The 15,016-nt window shown below is 44.2% G+C and overlaps 1 protein-coding gene across 2 annotated transcripts in view; it reads left to right on the top strand.

The window, feature by feature from the left end:
- The window catches only part of KLHL29 (kelch like family member 29), a 405,699-nt gene that overhangs the window by 349,245 nt on the left and 41,438 nt on the right, over window positions 1-15,016 (top strand). For both annotated transcript variants that reach the window (XM_055810705.1, XM_055810704.1), the window contains exon 8: window positions 2,189-2,448. In XM_055810705.1, the coding sequence (XP_055666680.1) occupies window positions 2,189-2,448 (260 nt within the window). The remainder of the gene's footprint in view (window positions 1-2,188; window positions 2,449-15,016) is intronic.

The following is a 15,016-nucleotide window of genomic DNA, read 5'->3' as shown; positions in this document are numbered from 1 at the left end:
TGAATGCCTCTAGTTCACATGCCAGCCCTCATCTTAAAAGGACATCACAGTGCTCACCTTGCTGTGGTGCTCATCACATCAGAAGGGATGAAGTGCAATGAAGTGTGTCACCAGCCTCCTGGACATACCCTAGTCTGCATCTCCCTGGGACTTCTCCCTAAAAGGCCTTACTTGCTGAATCAGACAGGGATAACGTCATTTGGGTCTGCCACTGAGCGGTTTCTCGGGGAAGAGGGAGTGAAGGTCAAAGGAACAACACGGAGCTGTTTGGAAACTGGTGTAACAGGCTACATCAGTCAGCCAGCATTGTTAGAGGTAGAAAACCCAGTCCAGATTGGAGGAAACCAGTCATGACCAGTGCTTTTTCTGCCCTACGCCACAGGCTTAGCTGTGGATGGTAAGGGAATCTCTCCTGATAGAGGCAGACCCAGTCCCTTAAAGGTGAAGAGTCATTCTTGCAAGTCTTTTCCATCATGTGCTAGTAAACGGTTGCTTAATGAGTCAAACTTGATTATTACCTTTATTATAAACCCTGTGAGAGTAAGGTGGAGCTGTATCAGATTCATCTTTGACTTGAGAGTTTGCCAAGTGGTGGTGAGAGTTTTGGGCTCTGTTAGATTATTATTTTACCCCCAGCTGTATGTATACATGAAACTATGCCAACAGAGAGAACCAAGGAACCTGGAAGAGGTTTTGAGTTTGTTTGGGTTTGGGTTTTTTTTTTTTGAAAATAAGAAATTTTGGGAAGTTTATGTTTCACAGCTATCAGTTTGCAGCCTGCTGATAGCAAACAGTGCCGCTGCTCCAGTCTGGTTAAGGAAATGGGCTTCTTGGAGTCAGTACAACCAACTGATGCAAAATGAGATAACCTGGTTTCAAGATTGCTTGATCTGTAAAAGAAAATAAGAGGAATTACGGAAAAGAAAAAAGAAAAAAAAAACCACACCAAAAAAACCAAACATAAAAACTCCTAATCTCAAACCAGGTTAAAAGAAAAAAGAGGACATAATCCTATTTTAATAAAAGCTATATATAGATAGTGTGCAGGTTTTAAATCTGATGAAGGCAGAAGCTGGGTGTAGCTTTCCCTGGCATTTCCAGCTGAGGCAATCTGATGGGAGTTTTGTTTGAAGAGATGTGGGTCCATCACACATTCCTGTCCAGGGCTCTGAAATAGTGCACGAGGATATGACAGTGCCCAAATGTGATATACTTCTCCTCTGACAGCGCAGAAGCCTGCCACTGGTACTGATGCTTTTGTGATCTATTGCAGTCTGTCTCTCTCTTGTTTTTATCTTGGCCCTTTATCTTAAAAGAATATATTTTGCCTATTAGTAGTGGTTTGGTTAACAAAAGCTGATAAGAATCTGAGAATTCCCCTTAGAAATGTCTGAAATCGGTGGGTTTTTCTTCATAATAGCTGAAAAGGAAAAAAGTACGGTCAAATGTATGGTGTAGCACACTTTTAACGCAAAGCTACACACTGTGCCGTTACTTCTGTTTGCTGGGTAGGAGATAATGCTGTCTCCTCTGTGCATGATTTTCTTTGAAACGCACAACACAACATTTAACAGAAGGCATTAGTATAATCGGTGTTTTGCATAAGGGATGTCATCACATTCAGCAGCAACAAAGTTCCTTTGAAAAAAAAAGAAAAAAAAAAAAGAGGGGGAGAGGATTTCTTTTTATTTGAAGTAGCTTCGTAGCTGAACAGGGCAAAAATTACCATAACGCGACTACAGCATCCTCAGAAATGTCCTTAGTGCTGTTTGCATTTATTCTTAAGTGTCTGCACTGGCGTTTACATCTTTGCTGTTTTTTAAAGCAACATCATAGGTGGTAGAAATAGCAGAAGTCTCCTGGCTGGATTCCTGTCCCTTGGGAAGCCCCAGATACTACTATTATGTCAGGAGGTTTCCCCAATGCCTAGTGAAGGCTTACATGAAAAGCAGACTCAGAAAGTGCATTTCTCACCCCATTCTCATCTCAGTTGTTAGACAGACTTTTTGTACTTTAAACCTCGGTCCTGAAGTAACCCAGGGTGCTGCTTCTAATTAACTCCCTGAAATTAATTAGGGTTGGAGATACGTCCGTGGCACTTATATTTTCCATTCTTCCGGTAAAAACGTGAATCTTGCTTTTAATAATTCTCACTTGCTTTGTTTTTTGGGGTTTTTTCTCCTTTTAGAAAAACAGCTGACTGCTAGCAACTGCTTAGGAATATTAGCCATGGCTGAAGCCATGCAGTGCACTGAACTGTACAACATGGCCAAAGCGTATGCCCTGCAAATTTTCCCAGAGGTGGCAAACCAAGAAGAGATCCTTAATATCTCAAAAGACGACTTCATTTCCTACATGTCCAATGACAGCCTGAACACCAAAGCGGAGGAGCTGGTGTATGAAACAGTGATAAAGTGGATTAAGAAGGACGCTGCGATCAGAGCTCAGGTAAAAATAATCTCAGCAAGCCTCACTCCGCTCCATTACCATGAATGCCTCTATTAAAATAGAAACCATCCCCATGCAATTTTAAACATGAGGGTGCGTAGGAGATGGGATGGGCAGTTCAGATAAAAAAAGAGAAAGGGAATGCAGGCTATGCACAAAATGTATGTAATTTCAAAATCTGATCCCCATATCTGATTATTTAGAATCAAAAACTTGTTTGTGACATGCATGGTGCAAAGCTAGGGCCTCGAGTTGTTGCCTGCAAGCCGGTCAGAGATAAATTCGGAAGGATTAGAGTTGTGTGAGATGCTGCTTTAAGAAAGGGATGCATTTTATTAACAGTGGGAAATAAAAAACTGTCAGAAAATCTGTATTTCTTTTGATGCCACATACTGAATGAGTATAACTTCAGTACATTAAAAAAAAGATTCCGTATCTTTACTGGCTGCTTAGATAACCCCTTGTGTATTCTATATTTATTAGAGTTAGCCTTTCCTCAACTATCTGAGCTATGCAGTCTGTTCTTGACTGAAGAAACTGAGTGTGTTACTTTGCCCAGCACTGTCTCCAGATAAAAGCTAGAAGAAATGATTGTTAGGAGGCTGATGATTGTGCTTGGGACCAGAAGACATCCCTGGTGATAGTTAAAAGCATGCCACTTGCCTTCAGTGCGGCTCTTGCAAGTCAGCTTTTGTGGGCAGTGAATTGTGGTGGTCTAAACCCAAAACCTCTCCTTTTGGAGGCCAGTTCTGCCAACAAAGCCCAGAAGGGGGACGTTGTTTTCTCCCATTCCCCTACTTTGGAGGCCAAAGCTTCTGGTCTATCCTGGCAAGACCAACTTCTGTTGATCCCCAGTCACAGTTTTGGTTGGTTTAAGGACAGCCCAGTTGCTTATGGACCAGACTGGGACTCAGGGAAGCACTTGGCCACACATTGTTGATGCTGTCTCACATCAGGAAAGGCTGTACCTTCTTGATTTAAATGGGAATTCAAGCATCTAAACATACAATGGGGTATTAAATGCATCTTTGCGTGTGATCAGGAGCAGATGCACCTCCACCCCTCACCTGGAAAGTGGGAGGAATAGCAATTCCCAACCTCACCGGGCAGCTGGATGAGGGTAGGGACATTAAGGACAGTGGGGTACTCCATGCCAGGCCAAGCCTGGCTGCCTGTGCTGCCCCTGCCAGCAGCCTGAAGCCCCCAGGGCCTTTGTCCAAACTTGTCCTGCCCTGTGTGAGCAGGTGATGTAGCTCAGCAGTGCAGTCCTGTGGTGGGGACCTGCCGCAATCTCTGACCACCTCTTCCATGTGCCAGAGATGCCATTTAGTATTGCCCAATATTATTATTGCACAGAACATTTACAGAATATCATTGACTTATTGAAATGGTTGCCTTTTTGGCTCTTGCTGGCCTTGAAAAGCACACTGTTTTACAGACTATTTCACTACTTGCTTACATTTTGATGACAGCAGTCAACGCTGTGCAGCTCTCAGCTCTGAACCTAATGCAACCTTGGGGATTATTCCCAAGGGCCAGGTACAGGAGCCCTGCGGCAGGAGCCCATTTGCATGGTACAAACAGAAAGTGTCACCCACCAGGCGGTTCAAGTTACATTTTCAAAATTGCTGATTTAAATATTTCCTTCTGCACCTGCTGCGGTAATGTTATGAACTTATTTTTTATAGTGATGGCTTTCCGTGCCCCTTCTTGCTGCTGCCACCACTGCCATCTCCTCTCTTCCTTTCATGTTGCAGTTGGGTTGCTTTTTTAGGTTGTTTTTTTTTCCAAGTTTCCTTCCCCTCTGTCCTGGTTCTGCAGTGCCTTTGTAGTTTACAATGGCAGTTTTATTTGCTTCTCAAAATTTCTCTGTGATGCTTTAGTTTCGTGCATTGCTTTACAAGGGCTTTAAATTTTTAATTTGTGTTTATCCAGAGATGAGGGTCTTGAATAAATTAATATTAAAGATACCAAGCAGATAACTATTTTCATGCCCAATCCTACCACTAAACTAGTTACTTTGGATTGTGGCTCTCACTTTTTTTGTACTCTGTGCACTGCTTGATCTATTATAAAGCTCTTAGTTAAATAGGTACTTATTTTCTGTAAGTCAGAACTCATACATACCATGAAAAGTACCATCTTTACAATAATGACTTCTTCATTTTTAGAGCTCAGGAACAAATAGCTCTGATGGTGGATAGGAGGGAAGATAGGCCTAAATAATCTTATTTCTGATAAAGATGATGAGTGAAAATTTGTGCTTGTTCTGTGGCAAGGCCCACCATGCCAGGAACGGCCCAAGCTCCTGTGAGATGCACAGGCTGCTCAAAGCTTTGCAGAACTGGACAACCATGGCAATACCAAACACGGGGTGGACCTTGTTGCAGGAGCTGTGCATGGATATTTTGACTTTATTAACAGTTTGGTGAGATGGATTCACTCAGCTCCCTTTAGACTCTTTGGGGTGGGCAACCAGCACATGGAGGACACCAGTGCAGAAACAGAATTGTTGCTTCTGCACCCAGCCGGTGGGAGCAGTTGGGACAGTTGCTGGATAGGTTTTAGCCATGTACTGCAACAGCCCCAAAGCATCACTCCTGCTCTACTGCATTCCTCAGGTAACTGGCCTGGTTTTATTTCTCTCTCCCAAAGTCAGTCCTGGCAGTTAAATTTTAAACCCTAGAAATCCAGGCCCTGCATTTGCTTCGTATCTCCCCTCTCCCCGTCTCCTTTTGCCTGACAGGCTAGGCTCTATCATCAAGTTTTTATTTTCAGTAACTCCAATGGCAGGTGATTAAAATATGTCTTTGGCAGCTTCTTCCAAGCTTCCAAAGGTGGATGTCTGCCAGAAACAGGGAAAGGTCTGTGCTCCTTGTCTCACCTGCATGTCCATCCTCCCTGGCAAAGCCTGGCAGGGGCTCGCTCAGCAGAGACATCCCCACAGAGGAGCTTGGAGAAGGAGCCTTCTAAATCTGCACCCCCTGCCCGCAGAGCAGTTGCAGCCCTCCAAAACTCCTTGGGCTTTTAATGGCTTTGTGTTACTCTAGAGTGCAAGCTTACACCTGGGGACAGTAAGTCTCACCACTTGTGTTCCCCACACCCACAGCTCCTTGTGCCGCACTCTTACAACAACTTATCCATCACTGCCTCCCCTGCTGGCCAGCCTCTGGGAAGGAGACTTTTAATGGAGCCTCCCATTCTCCTGGAAGGGCATTGAGTTTGCTATCTTCCTGCTCTTCTCTGCCTTGCTAAAAGCTCTGCTTCAGGTATCTAATTGTTTCTGCTTTTATTAATTCTCTCCCCACCAGGCTGGAGGTCAGTGGCAGGGAAGGAACTAGGATTTGCTTGCAAGGCAAGCTGAAAAGCTGCGCTCTGACTGACTTTTAATTTTGGAAATTATGCTCATACAAAGTCTTACGGTACTTATAAAAGTCATCTGTGGCATTACAAAAGACAGCACCCGAGCCTTGTTACAAAGAGAGAATAACAGTGCTTTAAAGGTTACTGATCCATCTACATAAGACAAAGAGGCAGTTCAGAAAATGACATATGTTAAGCTAGGATTTGGTAAATAACTGTATCCAGCGTATTGGAGCAGTGCGCCAGCTCATACGGTAAAGTTTATGAAGCAATTTTAGTGCTGCTGGTAGTGCGGTCACGTAAAATTGGTGTAACCAAAGAAGCAGCCTGTGATGTGAGATCTGGATGAGGTAGGTAATTTCCTGTACCAGTGGACACAGCGTGCTGCTTGTAGGAGCCCTCTTGATTACTTGTCACTGAGTGGAAAGCCTGCAGCCGACTGACATATCTGGAAGAGCTGAATCTACTGTGTTTTTCTACTTATTTCTCTTCCTGACTGATGGACAAGATTGTAGCGTTTATCCTAACAGTTATCCCCTTGATAAGTTTATTACAACTCCGGCGAACTCATGCAAAAAATACATTGTATAATGGAGGCTTTACTGTCTGGAAACAAGCACGGTCTGAGCTGTCTGAACAAGCAAAGATTTCTACCGGGCCTCAAGCAGTCTCCACTTGAGCTCATCCCCCAGCTCTCTGCACGGCCTTGGGTAGGTTGTTTCACCCTTTTGCCCCCATTTCTTACACTATAAGCTGGAGGGAAGTGATGCCTCCCACGTGGGCTGTTGGGAGGATTCGGTGGATAAGGAGCTGTATTGCCCACTGGTGCTAACGACAGCCAGAGTTAGTCACTAACGACTGCAGAGATGCAGTCATGCCCAGCGTCAGCGCGGGGTGGGGAAGATGTGAATGTGCTGGATGTGCAGCATTGCTGCCTGCTCAGAGCACAGACGTACCAAAGCTCATTGGAAACTTTCCCACCTTCTGCTCCAAGTCCAAAGTTGTATCTGCTTTCTCTGATTTAAAAAACATAGTAACACATTTATTAATAACAGAAAGCCTGGGAAAACAAGACTCCCAGTTGCATGAAGCTTCCCTCTCGCCCTGAGGAGGGATGAAAAGTGAGGAGAGGACAAACATTTTAACAAGTTGCCTGAAGTACTGCTGGAAGAGAGGCTGGTACTGCAGCGAGGAGTGACAGACAAGAGGCTCAGCTGAATGGCAGTCATTTTCTGTAGCGCTCTGCAAGGACATAATATAATCATGTGCCATTTTTTCAAACCCTGTTTGAAATCGTGGTGTCCAGCAGCAAAATGAAATGTCTGTACCATAAAGGGATTAACAAGCCGCCTATGCACTTGTGTCCTCAGAGGCAAATTTGTCTAAACAGCATCTTCGTGGTGCCTGAGAACCAAAGATGCGTAGACAAATTGGAGATAATTTAGAGAAGAGCAACAGAAATGACTAAAAGACTGAAGGAACTGATGTGAGGGAAAAAAAAAAAAAAAGATTAAAAGATGTGAATATGCATGACTTGACCTAATGACAACTAAAGGGGGATAAAGGTCTACAAGTGTGTGAAGCCCCAAGGAGAGGAGTTACCGTGAAGGATGCAAGGGGTGTAACAATAGTAGGGACCACTGGGATGAATTTGAGACATAGCAAATTAGTCTAAGCAAACACAAAGCCCACCTGAAAGCCCTGTATCTGTCAGTGAGGGCAGGAAAAGGTGATGGAGGGAAGGAGAAGAGGATTTATGTCAAAAATGCTACAAATGCCCATGAGCTATATTTTGGAAGTGACAGAGAATGGGAGTTCTGAGGCAGGATCCTACAGAGGAGAAGGTGTTGGTAACTGTGAGAGAGCAGATGAAAGATCCCTGGTCTACAGTTAGGCTGTTGAGATGGCGGCATAATTTCTCAGGTATGTTTTAAAAAGTCTCCAAAGTTATGCAGAAGAGTAACTCGCTGCAAGAAAATGGAGAATCTGACAGGGAACAATCACAATCCCAACTTTGCTCTGCAGTGACAGGAGGGTAGTGATATATTCAGAAGCTGATACCCAATACCAGCATGTACAAATTACTTGAATTCATCATAATAGGAAATTAATTGATCAATCAATGTACTTAAGGGCATTAAGCTTCAGGAAAGCAGGGTTGGAGTAAGTATGAAAAGGAAGCTTCCAAGGGAGCCTAAGTGAATTAGGCACTAACAGTCTATTACAGTTCAGTTTGGCTTCTTTGAAAAGCCCACACTACCCTGATGCTTTGAAATCCATTTGTGGGAAGAGCAGACAAATTCAAAAAGATGCCATAATGAAAGTGCAAGAAGCTCCAATTTCTCTGAAAGTGAAAAATGCAAGGGATGAGTGGTAACCCCTGTGATTTCCCAGGGACGGGCTGCTCAAAGAGCTCAGATTTAAATGAAGCTTTTGCAGACACACTTAGAGACTGTATAGGCTTATAGAGGGAGAAGAAAAGGCAGCAGCAGGAACAGATTCAGTGCAGGAACATGCCCTTAGCTATATAGTGGAGGAAAAAAATGCATTAAATATAACAAAAAAAAAAAAAAAGTAGACACAGGTGACATTAGCAGTTCCGTTCCTTAAATTCTCCCCCTACAAAAATTTTAGGTTTTTTTTAAAGGGATACCCTTGACTGAAAATCTACTGAATTATTTCTCTGAAGTTTAAATTGGTTTGAGGAGTTCTCTTGTCTCCCAGTCCTCTTAGTCTCTTCATTTGTGGCTTTTCCAACACATTTTCCTATTTTTTACAAAATATTTCTCTGCTGAAACAACCTTACAAAGACACAGGTCAGCAAGCAGCTCCTTACACATGCTCAGTTGCATTGCCTTGTGCTGCACATGGCCCCAGCGCTCAGGACCAACCTCAAGTAACAAAATCGTTCTATACCATAGGCAAGAAGCATTTCAGAGAATTATTGCATGTGGATTCGTGTGTCAGTGTGTTGTTGGGAGGGATGTATCAGGAGTTTACTTGGTTCTATGAAGTGTCTTAGAAGCTTCAGCCATTTTGTTGTTGGCAGTGTGCTTTTGTGGTGCATCTGCGTGCATACCTGTGTTTGAATAGGTGACTGCCCATAAACAAAAGAAAGGCCACTCCCCTCTGCAGCAACCTTTGGGGGAACTTAGAGAGTTTTATTTGATAAGAGTTTAGTCAGCAAGCTAGAGATTGCATGGTAAGAGTGAAGGTTTTTTAAGCCTTAGTATCAGGTAATCTCCAAGTATGATGGACCAATGATTTATCTTCCTGCATATTTAAAAACCTCGTCATATTACTGCTAGAAATACCTTCCCATGTGCTGCTTTGCAAACAGTTCAGAGAAGAGGACAGCAGCTCATTTTACCCAGCACTGATGACATTACAGTGTTTAGTCAGCTGTGCTGCCATAAACATGTCACATTGAAGCCTTATTTCAGCAAGACAGAGGGGCTGCTCCTTTCTTCTTGCTAGGCATGAGATTTATGCACGTGGCATCCTGCCACCAAGCCACCAGCTGAACCCAGTGCCTGTGAATCAGATTTTCTGCCACATGTTTATCTCATGATATTATGAGGCTGTCAGCTGACATGCTACCAAGCCTTTTTGTTTAATCTAAAGGCACCATTGCAATTCCAAGAAGTCAATATGGGTAATTAATAAATATACCAAGTGCACCAGAGAGATTAGGTTGGGTTTGGATATGACCTTGGGTGTAGAAATGTGCAGGAGGTTACTGGAAACACAGCGTGTCTCATAATACCCAGGGGTTAGATGTCTCAAAGCAAGTACCCTCATTACCAAGTAGCAGGGCAGGGCGGTGAAAATCTAGCCCAAAAAGGCTTATTTCTGAGAATGGCAAAGCAGGGCACCAGCAGCTTTGGCTTCCCCAAACCAGCCAGTTCCCTGCTGGGCTCGCATTTTGTAAACTTGGAGCCGGCAATATTTTGAGTATCAGGTTGGGTAACCTGCTGGGGAAGCCTGGGCTGGGCTGGAGGTGGTTGCAGGGAGAGACTGCTCCTGTCACCACTCTGGTGTGCCTTCTCATGTGGCCACCACGCCATATCCCCAGCCATCACGATCGGCACAGCCCACTGGGAGGTTCATAACCTGGCCACCAGGTAGGCATCAAAGGCTAGAAGCTGCTGGTTTAGAGGGTTTGGGTGGTGGGTTTTAATGGAGTGCCCTCTTCTCATTTGAAGGAGTTTTATGCAGTGGGGAACTGATTCTGCTTTGGATCTGTCCCTGCTGGCTTCTGCTGTCTGAGGTGGTCCTTGCTACAGCTCTGGGATTAGGCCAGTGCAAGACAAGGGGCAAGTTTACATGAGACAATATAAATCTCCTTCGTAGCTCTCAGATGAATCAGATATATTCTTACTTCATAACGTTTTTAAAAACGCTATTGGAATTATGCAAAAAGAGCTGAAACGGCAGTTTGTTGCAGCAAAACCCTGTCATAACGTGGGTAATTGAACTTCTGTATTTGTATTTCTAGCTGAAGCCTGTTTCTTTAGGCGGATAGCACAAAGGGTCCTTTGTAGGAACAGTAAGCTAGAGCGACAGATGAGTTATAAGGCATAAGGGAAATATTATTTTAACCTCTCTGGGCATTACTTCAAAAATGTTAAAAATCTTCAGAGCTTTCCAGTGTAGCACTTAAGAAGCAGGAAATTTGACTCTGTAGCAGTAAACGTATTTCCTTTTAAAACTAACTGTATGCTGTTGTAGCCCAAGTCTATGCAGGAGCACTCTGATAGTCCTTTTGGTGAATACCTGTGAGGATTTTACTGGATTTGAGATCTGAAAATAAAAAGATTGTTTTTAATGTGATACTGAAGAGAGTTTTGTAACTGAGACTTAGGAGATACCAGAACAAAGCCCACTTGCAAGGAAGCGTTCATAACACTGATATAATTAGTAGGAGAAGAAATGCCACGAAAAGTTTAGCAAAGTAAATGTCCTCACTCAAACTACCAACCAGGAACAAAAATAAAAACGCATTCAGCTGTTTTGTAATCTAGTTTGCTCGAGCTCTGGCCTGCCTACTGAGATGGGAGTTAACACAGATGAACAGATTACTAGGGAAAGGCTTGAAAGAGTCAGCTTCAAGGTATAGTGGATCGTGCTGATCATATATCCCTCTGAGTTAACGCTGACACAATGATAACATTTAGGCTTCCTCTTAGCACGATTATGACCTTCTGAGCACAGCACCCAGGGCAAATAGGGGTGAAAATTCCCACCAGATGGGAGAATTAATCACCCTCCAGCCTGGGTTGATGTCTAGTTGTAGACATCTCAATGGGACATGGTCTGAGGAACACACTCCCTTTCCCAGGAGCTGATGGCTCACAGTTTTAGGCCAGAAGGGGACACTGATACTCTGTCTCCCCTGGTGTGTGATACATCCTCTCAGCTCAGATTGCTGTGAGGACTGTGCTAAGTGTGTTGACTAAATCTCTAGTAATTATAACATGAGTTTACACATGTCTAACTGACAAGTAAATACTTGCTTGTATGTACCTATTTAGGTGTCCAAATCATGAGCTGAATCTCTCCCCTGAAATGTTTAGGTAATTAAGGAAAGATAAGATCTCCTAAGATTTTTCTTTTCCTGTTTTTACAAAACGCACTTGTGATTGCTTTCAGTGTCTTGAAGCAGGCCAGATAGCATCTCTCAAAAGTTGCTGCTGTGCTGTGTCCACAGTGACTGTCCAAAAAGCCTTTGCTAATGTGGTAGCGGTGCCCTGGCTCCTGCAGAATCACCCTGGCTGTGCATGGTGCCATGGGGGTAGCCGGCAGCATCACCACTCAGCAAGGAGTTCATGGACTAGAGCCTTTGCTGGTGCAAAACCCAAGCAGCTCCCTTCATCCAGCATCCAATGGGAGCTCTACTGAGGCTCATGTCACCTGAAAAACCAATCCTGACAGTGTTCAAAAAGTTCTCTAGCACTTTAAACAATAAATTTGTTAGATTTTTGCATAACGATGTCCCTTTTCAAGGAGCTGAGGCATGGTGTTCCATGTTTATGAGTTGTTAACTCCTAATTCTAGGCCAGAAGGGGCATTAATATTCTCTGCTTCACCCTGGCATGTGATGCAGATTGTAGAGTAGTCATAAGTGATTCCTAGCAAAGACCTAAGAAGTATTTCTACTTGTCCAGCCAGCGCCTGCAGCCAAGTAGCGAGAAGAAAACATCCCCAGGGTTACAGGCACAAACTACAACTCCAGGGACCCGAGGTTGTTGTCTGCTGAACTTGGCAATGTGCCTTGTGCAGGTATTCTTCTGTTTTAATAAAAGCTGGTAACATCAATAGGTGCAGTAGCTATTTCATGGCTGTATGAGGAACAACGGAAAGACGACAGAGAATGGAGAGCAAATAACAAATTGTGAGGAGGTTGAAATGCTTTACAGTGCTTATTTCAGTCTAAATGAAAAGTATAATAGTAACAGGATATTTAGTACAATCATAGCTAACGGCACTAGGAAGCCTTCGTAAGAGAGAATCCAAAAGAATAAGGCTGCTGATTGCCTAAATCACTTGAATATTCTTAAATCAGTGAGGCTAAATGAAATTCACCCTTGACTATAGTGCTTAAAAGAGATGGTGTGAAAAGCCGTTGGTTCATAAAAGCCTCTTCTGTCTTCTAGAGATGCGATGGTACGTCCTCTTCAAATCGCTTGGTGAAAAACACTGCGATTATATGTACCCTTAATGCTATCAGTGATGAGCCCGAGTCGCGACTGCGTGCGGTCGTGCACACACACACATACACACACAGCCGGCTTTTTCTAGCTGTTTGAGCAAAGGGAAGAAGAAGAGTGAGAAGTGACATCGGTTTTGATACACGATATTAACTTTCAAGCTGATGAAAGGGAGCAACGTGTTCTAATTATTATTCCCCTTCAAAATAAGCCACGAGCTCAGACAAAAGAGGGAGGGGGAATCCAAGAGAGAAACATAATCACATTTTCTCACTTATCTAATTAAAGCAAGGTGGGCGAGAGGGAGAGCTCACTGTGCTTAGCCAGCGGTGCTGCCCCATTTATTCTGGGGAAGGTGGGACATGCAGGCAGTCGTTCTGCTGGGCCCATGGGAATCTTCTGTCACTGCCGGAGGGGAGCTCTCTTCCCAATGTTGATTCACACTCAGCTTCGGGACATCGTGGTGCCTGTCAAACCCCATATCCTAATTTAGTGGCACAACTGTTAGCACCTGTGTTTCACATTGCTTTGTGTTGCAGCTGCTTCCAGCACAGACCTGCCTTGGGAGCATCAGGGGCAGTTCTGGCATGTCCCACCACACAGACAGAAGGTGCTGGCTCCACTATACACCATATATTTTACAACTTTATTTAAACTGCCCTTTAGCGACTCATACTGCTTCCTGAGCAGCCTGTAGTGGGGATTAACCTCCCCCGTGGGGGTTGTCTGGCTTGTACCCAGTATACCCACTATCCACATTATTCCCATGTCCTAATGCCACGTTTCGTCTTGGCTCTCATGTAAGGTTAAACGCCCCCAACCTTCTTAAAAAAAAGCGCTTCCTGAAATCAGAGCTTTACCACCCACTGCCATATGTCCACTGCTCCCTCTCCTACAAGGTACCATTTAATGACATTACGATATCTGCAGCCAAGTGCCTGACATTTGTGACTCCAGGGGAGGGGAGCAGCCGTTTTACCTCCTAGAGAGCGCCTTGGAAGTGGATTTCAGCAAGGGGAAAGAGAGGAGTTTCTTCTTGTCTGGTTTGGAGGCTGATGAAGTGATTTCAAGCCCTACTCGGCCCTGTGCCACACCAGAGCTAACAGTGAAAAGCCATGAATTCGCGGTTCATATGGTTAGGGTTTTTTCAGAAGACAAGCACTGTCACTTTTCCATCCCTTTTGTGTCACCCAAACAACTTTTTGATCCCCAAACAACTGCAGAGTGGACAGGCCTCAACTCTTCAGGCTGTACCTAAAATTTTCGACCCAGGTGTTGAAGCGGGCTGGTGAGCAAGGGGCTGGGAGTCGGGCTCCCTGCTGCCATGGTCCCGCAGGCACATGTGGGGCTCAGCCCCCTTGTTACCTCCTTGCTTTGACTGAGCTTGCACCAGGCTGACGTGGCTCTCCTGCAGGAGAGCAGTGGGAATTGCTGTTGGGAGGAGAAATCCTCAGTTTTCCTCCTAAATGAAGCCTACTTCTTCAATTTGGGTGGTGAAAGGGGCAGTCCTGGAAGCAGTCCTGGGTGTCATTGCGTCCTTCCCTGCCTGGCCAGCCCATTAGCTGTCCCAGGCCACATCCCTGCCCTCCCATCTCACTCTGTCCGTGCCCCATTCCCATCCCTGCTCCTGCTGTGACTTGGCTCTCACGCTGCAGGGACAGGCATGCTGCTGAAATAGAAAGTGAGAGCCAAGCAGCTTCTGGAAGACCAGAGGCATCTGCAGGCCAGCAGATGCTGCTGGTGCCCAGCGTTTCTCAGGACCAGTCACATGGACCTCAGGGATATTTATTTGCATTCTGGCCTCAATCCCAGTTGGGATCTTTGGATGCTGCTGCTATATGAATATTTATTACAACAGATAATTATCTTTTCTTGCTGCGCACCCTTAGTTTGCTTCTTGTTTGTGTGCATTGCTTCTCGAGAACCACATTTTCCTGTTATTCTGCTTTTCACTGTACTCTTGTGCTGTGTTGGGATATAACCAATTATATATAAAAAGAATAATCTGGGGATGGACTCTTGGTTTTTCGATTGCAGTTTTCTCTCTTGGGGTTTTGTTCTCCTTTAAGCTGTGTTCAGTGACAGACAGTTTCATTTGCTCAGGTGTCCTTTGCCCTCCAAGGTTTAATGTATTTATTTAGAAGATGAAACTTACTGTCAGTATTTGTATAGCACCCTCTGGAGTCTGACTTCCCCAAAATCTAGAACTACGCAATTTGTTTCTCCACCAAATAAACCTTACTAATTAAAAGATTTTTTAGCAAATTGGCTGATATTATTCAGTCTCTTCCATATCAGTTGTTGAAATCCACCCTATTTACCAGCTTTCAATTCACATTTATAGTGCCAGAAAAGAGTTGTTTTGGGTTGGTTTTTTTTACAGTGCAGCAACTACGCTCACATTTCAAGGTTAATTCAGAAAATGCAAAAGTTTACTCCGTGTTATGTTCATGGTTATGTTCAGACTGAGTTCAGACTGAGCTTTTATTTCAAAA

The sequence above is a fragment of the Falco peregrinus genome, chromosome 7 (genome assembly GCF_023634155.1).
Source record: "Falco peregrinus isolate bFalPer1 chromosome 7, bFalPer1.pri, whole genome shotgun sequence".
NCBI lineage: Eukaryota > Metazoa > Chordata > Aves > Falconiformes > Falconidae > Falco > Falco peregrinus.
This window is presented reverse-complemented; position numbering and strand designations above follow the sequence as displayed.